Consider the following 12,071-nt stretch of genomic DNA (forward strand, 5'->3'; position numbering starts at 1 on the left):
AAAAAACAGGTTAATGAAATCAGATACCAAACTGATAGATTTTAATAATATGAAGAGGAAATGAATTCTTTTTATCATGAAATATTTCCACTATAACAGAAAGAGTGATTTTTACACATTCTTTGATGCGTTCATTCATAATAGTCACTGAACGCCTATTGTCTTCTAGATAATGCAATACAGAAAAAAGTAAGATGGGCCACGACCTATCTTTGGCTTTTTTGGGCTAGGGGAGTGGGATGAGAGCAGAATAAGACAATAAAAGTAACTAAATGATGTGATTAATTCTAGATTGAGAAAGTTCTGTTGAGAAACTGAAATAGGGTAATGCTAGAGTATGAAGAGAAGGGTTTGCTGCCTCAGATTTTGTGGGCAAATACTTTTTTGAGGGACTGATTTTTTAAATGCAATGTGAACGATGAGGAAGGAGATATGAAAATATAAGGGCGTGGAGTTCTGGTCAGCATCCCTTAGAAGAGAAAAAGATATGCAAGAAGGACAGTGAGCTGGAACAAGGTGCAGGGAGAAAGGTAGGAGATGGGGTGAGACGGTGGGGCCTGGTAGAATGCTAAATAATGTAGATTTATAGAAAGGAGTATGCAAGCTCTGGGTGCTGTGAGAACGGACTGCAGGAAAACAAAAGGGAATTGCTAAAACACAAATTCACTTCTTAATTATTTTTCTGGAGAGGGCCTGATGATAAATGTCAAGTATTGTATTACTGTAAATATGAAGAAATCCTGATTAAGAGAAATCTTGAGCCACAAAAATTCAAATAAGCTGGTTTTACTATATCAGACATGAAAAGAAGACCATACAATTTGTCTTTTGAGAACTAGTTTTTGCATTTTAAAAACTTAGTAGATGATAAGAACTGAAAATTATCACTAGTAGTCATTCTCAACCAACTGTGATTTTGCCTCCTTCACCCAGGGCATATTTGGCCCTGACTGAAGATATTTTTGATTGCCACAAGCAGGGAATGTGGTGTTAATGACATCGAATGGGTAAACCACAACTACCCTGCTCTACCTACTCTCAGTAATCAACCAACCAATCAAACAACAAGCCCACAAACACAGGCATTTTTAAGGCATAAAATCTTCATCAAAATTCACTTTATAAGGTCACATTTTATGATAAATATAGTGCTTAAGAGCCATCTAAAACATAGGGAACCAATGCAATTATTGTACTTAAAAGGTCATGCAATATATATGAGTACTAAGAATTTTTATCTTGGTTTTACATGATACTGTATGTATCACCTATATGGCCCTGAAAGAGCCAATCTATCAAGAGGAATCCTGAGTGGCTAACTAGTCCTAAATCTAAAATAGAGCCAAGTGGCCATTTGCTCACTATAGACCCCACACATACTCTGAATTCCCAGAAAACCCACGTCTGTTTAACTTTGGGACTTTCATAGCTGACTGTTTATGTTCACATGGCCTGAACCTACCAATAGTATATGGCCTGCATCAATGGATCAAACTCAGCAAGTATTGACCAATTAGAGTTCAGCAGGGATCAATTAATCAGAATTAAGCAAGTTGGAATCCTTCATTTGCATAAAGGTCCTGAATAGGAACCTGGGTGCGAACTTTCTCTATGAAAGCCAAATCCTCCCTTTATTTTCTACAATGCAATTTCATTTTACATTGAAGGCTGTATCTCCCTGGTTTGCAAGTTGTTCTTTGGATAAACTCTCTTTCCTCTAAATTCTCTTCTAGAGAACATTTGTTCTCACCCACATATTTGATAAACCCCTTATATTAGAAGTTTTAAAAGTTATAATTTTAATTAACTGTAAACAAATGTTTGATTTTTTTCTGAATGATTTTAATGTGTAATTCAAAAATACATTCTTACACTATGTCAGCCCTCCTGCTTAAAAAAGTGATAGCAGATCAGGCCGGGCACGGTGGCTCACACCTCTAATCCCAACACTTTGGGAGGCCAAGGCGGGCGGATTACCTAAGGTGAGGAGTTCGAGACCAGCCTGGCCAACATGGAGAAACCCAGTCTGTACTAAAAATAAAAAATTAGCCAGGCAGGGAGGCACATGCCTATAATCCCAACTATTTGGGAGACTGAGGCAGGAGAATCACTTGAACTTGGGAGGCAGAGATTGCAGTAAGCCGAGCCATTGCACTCCAGCCTGGGCAACAAGAGTGAAAACTCCGTCTCAGAAAAAAAAAAAAAAAGGGAAAGTGATAGCAGACCAGCAAGCGGTAACAAAACACAAAAGGTTATTTTTCAGGAAGAATGAACAAGATCTTCACACAAGTAGTAACATGTCCAATATCAAGACTAGCCAAAGTGTTTAGATTTCCCCTATTTATCATGAAATTTGTTTTTGTTTCTGACTCAATTCAATTTTCTCATCATATATCAAATATATTCAAGGCACCCCTTTAAATGTTAATTGAATTAAGGCAAAAATGTTAAGATGAAATAGACTGCTCCTTATAAAATGAAAATATATATTGTATGACATAAATAGACCTCATACTATACTGAAGAAATGAAGATGATTCTATCTCTAGGCAAAAATTGAGTATTTTTAACTCCAAATTATGCTCATTACTAGTACTTATACAACATGGCTATAGGGTAATTAGTAAGCAGAGAGCTAATGTTATTCTTGATGATCAAGACAGGAAGAGGAAGTAGCATAGTCTATTCAAATAGAGAAGAAAAGATCTATGAATTACAGAATTTAAAACAAAACTGGAAATGAGTCTGGAAGTAACTATTTGAACAGAAGAAAAAAGAGAGAACATGGCACTGAAAGTCAGCGCCTAAAATTTACATGAGGTTAAAAGAATATGTTACCCTTTTTCTTTCCTCTCCTTAGTTCATGAGGTGTGAGCAGATTGTGGAGCTTCCAAGGAAGCCACGCGTACAACTAGCACTGAGAATGTACTAGTGCTAACAGAAACTGCCTATGGATCCAAGAAAATACTTGCCTGATTCTTACCTCTGAGACACTGGGAAGACAAAAGCCAGTACTGCTGCAGTGCACACATAACAGGATGATGTTTTCACCTGAGAATGAAAGAAGATTTTAAGGGTCCACACATTCTAATACTCTCTATATAGAGTAATCATACATCTCTCTTTGCCCAGGGAAGTTCTTGGTTGTACTTGTCCAAGCTTATGAAAAAATACAACATTGTTCCCAATTCTTCATTCTTCCCTCTACCCACACCCTTTCTTATATAAGTTTGCTATGATCTCCCTGTCTAGGTGGAGTATACTTTTCCATCTCTTGATTCTGGTCTTGTCCATGAACTTGATTTGGTCAAACAGAAGTTTGAAATGGGTTGAACATTTTAATACTAGAAAATAACGGTTCTTTCAACACTTGAGAGTGGATGGAAATGCTGCAGTTTCTACCTGAGATTTCTCTCAGGGTTGGGGAAGGAATATTTGACAGAACATAGAGGAAAACATCCAGCTTATTCAATACACTAGCTTTCATGCAACTGAAAGTCTAAAAATGTAAAGTATTGTTTCCTTGGTTACCATCAACAGAAAGAAAATTATCGAAAAAGATGAAATTTAGGTATCAGAAGAAATGATATATGTATTTTGTAAATTAAAAATATATCCTGATAAGACTATCTAGCTATTCCATAAGAGGACTGAACATAAAGTTCAAATTCACCATTTCATCCCCAGTGCCCGGTATAGGGCCTGACCATAGGGGTTTCTCAATGACTGTTCGTGGAATAAATAAATGGATTATTGGAAATCATTCTATAAAGAATGTTTATTTATTCATGCATTTATACTGCAAATAATTACTGAGAAACTACGTGTACCATGCCTATGGTAAATGCTAGGGACAGAGCAGTGTGCAAAATAAGGAAATCACAGCCTTCATGCAGTTGATAGTCTGGTTTCAGAAAACAGAATAAATGAAATTCAAAATGATCACATGATGCTAAGTACTATGGAGAAAATATACATCGAAGAAAAGTGATGGGTGAGTTGGAATGGGAAGCCCCTGCAATTTTAAAGAGGTGGTTAAGGGAAGGTGTCACTAGAAAAACAAGAACATTTGAATAATTTTTTAAGAAAATGAGGGTGTTAGTTACATAGACATTGAGAAATACAGTGTTCCAGGTAGAAAGAAGGACAGATACAAAGGTCCTGAGGCAAGTGTGCCCAATGTACTTCAGACACAGCAAGGTAGATAGTGTTGCTGGGGCAGAATAAAGAAGAAAGAGACTACTAGGTGAAGAGCTCAAGTAGATCAAAGGGGCCAGATCCTATTGGGATGGATAGACTCTACTTAGAATGTTGGCTTTTGTTCTAAGGTAAAAACATTAATTTTTAGCAAAGAAGTGGAAGAACGTGACTTATGTTTTAAAAGAATCATTTCTGGCTATTGTGTTGAAAATACACTAGTGTAGGAAAAAGGTGGAAGCTAAGAGAAGAGACTACTAAAAATTTGCAAACTAGAGATGATGGTGGCTTTGTCACTGGTAGTAATAATCATAACAAATGTGATGAGAAGTGGCAGCATTCTGAACACTTTTTGAAAGTCAGACAGACAGTATATATTAGAAGACTGAATGTGGGGAGTAAGAAAAAGGGAAAAGTCAAGAATGACTCCATATTTTTCACCTGAGCCACAGAAAAGATGGAGTTGACACTGCTTGCCTTGCATTTCAGATATTCCCATAAGATATGCCATAAAAGGCAACATTCCACAGAATAAGTTAGCTAGAAAACTTGCAGCAAACATGTAGGTGTGTTTTACACTAATTATTTTGAAGTTGAAAATTTTAGATGAGATGCATTTGAATAACCATATTTTAATGCCATTCCATAAAACCAAAAATCACTTTGTTTTTCCCACTATGAAATGCTCTGTCCTCTTATAGATAGAATATTTAGACATCAAAATGTTTCATATATAGTCATGTGTCCCTTAATGACAGGGATATGCTCTTAGAAATGCATCTTTAGGCAATTTTGTCATTGTGTGAATGCCATAGAGTATACTTACACAAACCCAAATGGTATAGCCTACTACACACCTAGGCTATATGGTATAGCTTTTTCTCCTAGGCTACACATCTGCACACCGTGTCACTGTACTGAATACTATAGGCGGTTACAACATAATGGTAAAATTTATGTATCTAAACATATCTAAACATAGATAAGGTAATGCATTGGGCTGCAATGTTATGACAGCTAGGTGACAGGAATTTTTAAGTTTCACTATAATCTTATGGGACCAACGTCATATATGCGGTCCATTGTTGACCTAAATGTCTTTATGTGGCAAGTGACTGCATAAACATTTTGTGTGAGTTTACTGTACCTAAAATTCAGAAATGTGTGACTCATTCCTTTTTTGTTTTCTAAAGAACTCTGTTATATAAAAATTAAACCCATTGCTTCTCAGCCTTTTGGCTAAGATCAAGTGTAAAAATTAAACCCCAGTGGTCTTAAGATATGGATGAATTACAAGATCCTAGGGTAAAAGTATTTATTTTTAGAACAGAGTCATGAAGAACTAAATCTTACTACCCTATGGTCATAGGGAGGAAATGTGAGAGGGGCAAGCATGCAAAACAAAAGAGGGATTCTTAATCTTAAGACTCAGTCTACACATTTTTATTTTGAACAGGCCTCAAATATTTTTATTCACATAATAAAATGAAGAAACACCAAATAACAGTCATAGTTGGAATAAAAACTACATTGTTGTAAACATCTGCTATAAAAATTTATATACTGTCTGAGAAAGAACACTGCATATTGGGAAGGGCAAAGTGCAGAATTGGAACTATAAAAGGACTGGTTTCAAGTTCTGGCATCATCACTTACGACAGGGGTTTGAACCAAATGTTTGACTCAGTTTTGGAGTTTCAAGTTTTTTCCTCTCTAATAAGGTAGTAATAATATTTTTCTTAGGTCAATTTTTATGAGGACTAAATGAAAAATAAATAATGTATATTTAAAGGATTTACACAGCTCCTAGAATATTTTATTCTTATTACTTTGCTCCCTGTAAAACAACTATAAAAATAAAAAAAAAAAGTTAACTGATGAAGAAAACAGGACATTGCTCTACTTATCAAACCAAATAAAGATAGGAACTGAAAGAAACTACTGCAGAAATAGCACTAAGAAATGTGAATATAAGACTTTCAGATCGTAGAGACTTTAGTTAACCTGATTAAGATAAAGGAACCTTAGTTGGCCTAAGGGAAACTCCCAGTGATGAAACTGTGAGGACACAGAGATTTGTGCTGAACGTCTCTCAGAGAATGGAACTTGAAGGCATATTCAAGGGATTGACAGTATTACAATTGATTCTGACAGAGACTTCAATATAAACACAGCAGAGAAAAAAAAATTAGACCATTAGCATGCATGTCGTATTATTGTTGTGTATTTGCACACTCTGTCGTGTTGAAAGAAGATTATTTAGTACATATATCATTCTCATATGTCATTTATTAATTTTATGTTTAAATATTATTTATAATTTGTAAATGCTTCTAAACCAGCAGTCTCCTGGCATTCATTTAAATTTTCCTATGAAATAATTGTCATTTTGCATTCAATTACCCAAGAGCCTCAGCTGTACTGTCATAAGTAATATTCTTGAATTATAATCTACTATAGGCCATATTACAAAAGAGGTGTGTGGAAATTTTTCTTTTCTACTTGAGAATTGTCACACATCTCCAGTGCTATGTAAAATGAAGTGATTGCTACAAATAGGACTCTTCAAGTCCAAATGTGCTTGATGTGCCCCAATTCTTAGCTTTCCCTTGCAATAACAGGGTTAATGTTTTGGAAAAATATGTTTTAAAAGAAAACTGCAAAACTTGCTGCTACATCAAAAATCAACTTGGCTACTATTAAAATTATATTTAACAGAGTTGCCATATCCAAGCTTCTATTTTTCAGTTGGCTATATACACAGATGTGGATCTAAAGGAGGAAGTGCGTGACTTCCATCTTGTCTTGATAATTTTATGTTGATTACAAATTATATAGATGGAAGAAATGTGAAATAAAGTGTAATGAAGGCCAAGAAAAGAAGGGGATAGCATAGTTCAATGACTGAGAAAACCAATTTTGGAAGCAGAAAGACATGTTGAACACAGAGTTCCTCAACTTATTAGTGTGTGACCTTTGGCAATTTATTTAACTTCTCTAAGTTTATTTCCTGATCCTAAAAAGATTACTAATACTCCTATACCATTGGATCATTACGTAAACTAAGTAAGAAAGTAGCTCTAACGTTCTTGTCAGTGTCTTGAACATAATAAGCATTCAAGTATTATTAGTTGCTGTGGTTATTATTATCATTATTAAGAAAAGAAATAAAATAATTGATCTGTGATGGCCAATACTCACTGTTGGCTAATTTCAACTCACAGTTTTCCTCTGGCCCAGTCCTTACCTACGGATGAGGAGTGTCCTTATGGAGTGGGAAAAGTTGGGGAAATGTTTTCCCCATTGTGCTAGAAGATAGAGCTTTAGGATGAGCTAAACAGACCAGAGGAGTTAACCAACTCCTTCTTAAAACAATCCTCTCCAAAGGATGTATAAGTGAATAATACAGATTCATGCCAAGCCTTATTGGGAAGACTGAATACCATTTCTCTGATTTTTGCTAATGGTCTATAGGTCACTTGCTCCTGCTTCTTTTTTGGACCAGCCTTTTCTTGACACAGAATGTGAAATGTGAACTTTGTCAGGACACAGGTGATTAAAGTTTCTTTTATCAAAATTCCTAAGGCTCCATTCCCAAATACCTGATGAGTGAAAATGTTTTAGAGAAACAAAACCCTTTATAGAAAAATCATATTCTAATTTCTAAGCTTCCATTTGTAAACTTGGTGGCAGCTCCTTTAAACAAGTATAATAATGATTACATAGGCACATTCTTTTGGGGAAGAATTCTGGGGAAATCACAAGATTCCTGCCAGAATGACGCTTTTCTTGACAATGGAGAACAGTCCAAGAGATTCGCTTTTTTTTCTTTTTCTTTTTTTTTTTTTTTAAGACTAAATCTTACTCTTGTCGCCCAGGCTGGAGTGTAATGGTGTGATCTCGGCTCATTGCATCCTCTGTCTCCCGGGTTCAAACCATTCTCCTGCCTCAGCCTCTCGAGTGGCTGGGATTACAGGCACCCGCCACCACGCCTAGCTAATTTTTGTATTTTGGGTAGAGACAGGGTATTACCATTTTATCCAGGCTGGTCTCGAACTCCTGACCTCATGGGATCCGCCCGTCTCGGCCTCCCAAAGTGCTGTGCTGGGATTACAGGTGTGAGCGAACCGCGCCCGGCCTGAGACTCGCTTTTTAAGAGACGGTAGGGGATGGGGGATTGGGGGGCAATGGAGAGAAGATTCAGGGTGCTTGAGGTGGGGGAAAGTGGAAAGTGAGAGGTAACAGGGCCTCCAGAGGGAACAGGAAGGAACCCTGCCGCCCTCCGACCTCTCCAAAGCCTTGGCTCCGCCCCTCTAGCCGCTACTGATTCGCAGTCTTCTATCAGGGGTACCATCTCGGCCACCATCGTTGTCAAAACAACAGCCGCTTCTATACTGTACCGGAAGCAGTGCCTGGGAGACCAGACCTCACGGGGCGAGGCCAGAGGACGCCATGGCAGACCTGAAGTACGGTGTAAAAGTCTATGTCCTGAACGAAGACCAGGAATGGAACAATCTAGGCACCGGTCAGGTCTCATCCACCTACGACGAGCAGTTCCAGGGCATGTCTCTGCTTGTTCGGTCAGATTCAGATGGGTCAGTCATCCTGCGGTCACAGATACCTCCAGACAGGCCCTATCGGAAACATGAAGAGACACTAATTGTTTGGTATGAAGCTGAGAACCATGGTTTGGTGCTGAATTTCCAGGACCCAGCCGGCTGCCAGGATATTTGGAAAGAAATTTGTCAAGTTCAAGGTAAGGATCCGTCTGTCCAAATCACACAGAACATTTCAGATGAACCAGAAGAAGACTTTGATGAAATGTCAGTAATTGGTAATACGGTTGTGCTGCCTGACTGTGAACTGAATACACTTGATCAAATTGCTAACATAGTTAACTCAGTTCTCGCCTCACCTATCCGTAGGGAAAGACTGGCTCTGATCTTGAAAAATGAGGCTTATATTCAAAAACTACTGCAACTGTTCCACACTTGTGAAAACCTAGAGAACACTGAAGGTTTATACCGTTTGCATGAAATTATTAAGGGAATTTTATCCCTCAACAAGTCATGTCTGTTTGAGATAATGTTTTCTGACGAGTGTATCATGGATGTGGTGGGATGCCTTGAGTATGATCCTGCTTTGGATCAGCCAAAAAGGCATAGGGACTTCTTGACCAATGATGCAAAGTTCAAGGAAGTTATACCAATAACTAACTCTGAACTTAGGCAAAAAATACATCAGACATACAGAGTACAGTACATTCATGACATTCTTTTGCCTGTGCCTTCCATATTTGAAGACAATTTTCTTTCTACACTTACAACGTTTATTTTATCCAACAAGGCTGAGATAGTAAGCATGCTGCAGAAAGATCACAAATTTTTGTATGAAGTTTTTGCACAGTTAAAGGATGAGACTACACATGATGATAGACGGTGTGAATTGCTAATTTTTTTCAAGGAATTATGTTCATTTTCTCAGGCATTACAGCCTCAAAGCAAAGATGCACTATTAGAAACATTGACACAGTTGGGAATTCTTCCTGTTCTTAAAATCATAATGATCAGGGATGATTTGCAAGTGAGGTCAGCTGCTGCAGTTATATGTGCTTATCTAGTGGAGTACAGTCCATCCAGGATCCGAGAATTTATAATTTCAGAATCCCAGGTGTGCAAAGATAGTGACCTTTTCATTAATGTAATAATTAAACAAATGATCTGTGATACTGATCCTGAGTTAGGAGGTGCCGTTCATTTGATGGTAGTTCTCCATACTCTACTTGATCCACGCAACATGCTGACAACACCTGAGAAAAGTGAAAGAAGTGAATTTCTACATTTCTTCTACAAACATTGCATGCATAAATTTACAGCACCACTTTTGGCCGCCACCTCAGAACACAACTGTGAGGAGGATGATATAGTTGGATATGACAAAAACAAAAATTGCCCCAATAATAATCAAACAGCACAACTGCTTGCTTTGATTTTGGAGCTACTTACATTTTGTATACAACATCATACATACTACATAAGAAACTATATCTTGAACAAAGACTTGCTAAGAAAGGCCTTGATATTGACGAATTCAAAGCATACTCACCTGATTTTGTGTGCTCTTCGCTTTATGAGAAGGATGATCAGCCTTAATGATGAAATTTATAATAATTACATCATCAAGGGAAATCATTTTGAGCCAGTTGTAAATGCTCTTCTAGATAATGGAACTCGGTATAATATGTTGAATTCAGCTATTCTTGAGCTATTTGAATACATAAGAGTGGAAAATATCAAGTCTCTTGTTTCACATATAGTTGAAAAGTTTTATAACACACTTGAATCGATTGAATATGTTCAGACATTCAAAGGATTGAAGATTAAATATGAAAAAGAGAGAGACAGACAAAGTCAAATACAGAAGAATTTACATTCTGTACTGCAAAATATGGTAGTTTGCACAGGTACCATAGAAGAAATGGAGCTGAAAGAAGAAATATGTTTTATGGAAGATGCAGAAGAAGCAGTTATGCCACCACTGGAAGATGATGATGAATTTATCGAGACTAAAAGAACCCAAGAAGGAGAAGCAGTTATGCCACCACTGGAAGATGATGATGAATTTATGGAGACTAAAAGAACCCAAGAAGGAGAAGCAGTTATGCTACCACTGGAAGATGACGATGAATTTATGGAGACTAAAAGAACCCAAGAAGGAGAAGCAGTTATGCTACCACTGGAAGATGACGATGAATTTATGGAGACTAAAAGAACCCAAGAACATGAAGACAAAGTAGACTCTCCCAAAAGAACATCTTCTGGTGATTTCAAATTCTCTTCATCTTATTCTGCTTGTGCTGCTATTGGAACAGGTAGCCCAAGTGGTAGCAGTGTGGTTCGTTTAGTGGATCATCCAGATGATGAAGAAGAAAAACAAGAAGATAAAGAAGATGAAACATCCCCCAAGAAGAAACCTCGTCCTAGCTCCTAAAATCTGTATGGAGCATCCTCAACATGTGGCTCAACAAAAATTCTATAAACATCAATGAGCTAAAAAGACTGATTCCACAAGCTTTTTCATGTGAACTTATAATGATAAATCACAGATACACTGAGTTAAGAGGGTTTAATTCTGTAAAAGCAAAATTTCTCATAATCTTAAAAAAAAAAGTAATCAGAACCTGGGTGATAAGCTTTTTAGCAAGAAAGTCTTAATTTGTAGCATGATTTGGGGGAGGAAACCATCTTTGGGGAGGAAAGACTTAGTTTGGAATGGGGAAGAACCAGGTTGATAATAATAATGTAGTTTTGTTCTAGAGGTATATATTAGAAACAATAACAGTTCAGTTGAAAAGCCTACAACATTACTTGTATAATGCTTCTAGTCATGGTATTCTTTCCTTCAGTCACCTTGTTAACACAAAAGTTTAGTTTATATAAAAGACAAAGTTAACTATAAAAAAAGTTAGTCTCTTCAGACATTTCTGTAAAGATACAACAGAATTTCAGCATATAAGTAATTGGAAGGAAGTAGCTTTCAGAGTGTACTTTCATTCATTAAAAAAGCAAGCTGGATTTACAATGTGCAGTTATTTGTTTTTATTAAAACAATAGAAATGTATTCTCTCACTGTTCTGGAGGCTGCAAGTCCAAAATCAAGGTGTCAGCAAGGCTATGACCCCTCTGAGACACTGGATAGCATCCTTCCTTACCTTTCCCTAGCTTCCTTCCATGGATGGCCATGGATTCTTGGAGTTCATTGGCTTGTAGCTGTATTAGTCCAAACTTTGCCTCTGTGATCACATGGCATTCTTCTTGTGTCTATGCGGTTGTTTATATAACTTTTTTTTTTTTTTTTTTGAGTTGGAGTCTCAC

At 37.0% G+C, this 12,071-nt stretch overlaps 1 protein-coding gene and 1 pseudogene across 1 annotated transcript; one reads left to right on the forward strand and one right to left on the reverse strand.

Moving 5' to 3' along the window:
* LOC105499133 (radixin-like) overlaps nt 1–8,563 on the reverse strand; it is an 85,303-nt pseudogene extending 76,740 nt beyond the window's left edge.
* Nucleotides 8,564–8,617: 54 nt separating this feature from the next.
* LOC105499114 (protein phosphatase 4 regulatory subunit 3C) lies at nt 8,618–11,778 on the forward strand. The gene has a single exon (XM_011771578.3). The coding sequence runs from the start codon at nt 8,650–8,652 to the stop codon at nt 11,185–11,187; it is 2,538 nt and encodes an 845-aa protein (XP_011769880.2). The 5' UTR covers nt 8,618–8,649; the 3' UTR covers nt 11,188–11,778.
* The last annotated feature ends 293 nt before the right edge of the window (nt 11,779–12,071 follow it).

Source organism: Macaca nemestrina, chromosome X (genome assembly GCF_043159975.1).
Source record: "Macaca nemestrina isolate mMacNem1 chromosome X, mMacNem.hap1, whole genome shotgun sequence".
Classification (NCBI taxonomy): domain Eukaryota; kingdom Metazoa; phylum Chordata; class Mammalia; order Primates; family Cercopithecidae; genus Macaca; species Macaca nemestrina.

What these genes read in the sequence shown, in the direction of transcription:
- LOC105499114 (XM_011771578.3), top strand. Translation starts at nt 8,650, where the DNA reads ATGGCAGACCTGAAGTACGGTGTAAAAGTCTATGTCCTGAACGAAGAC.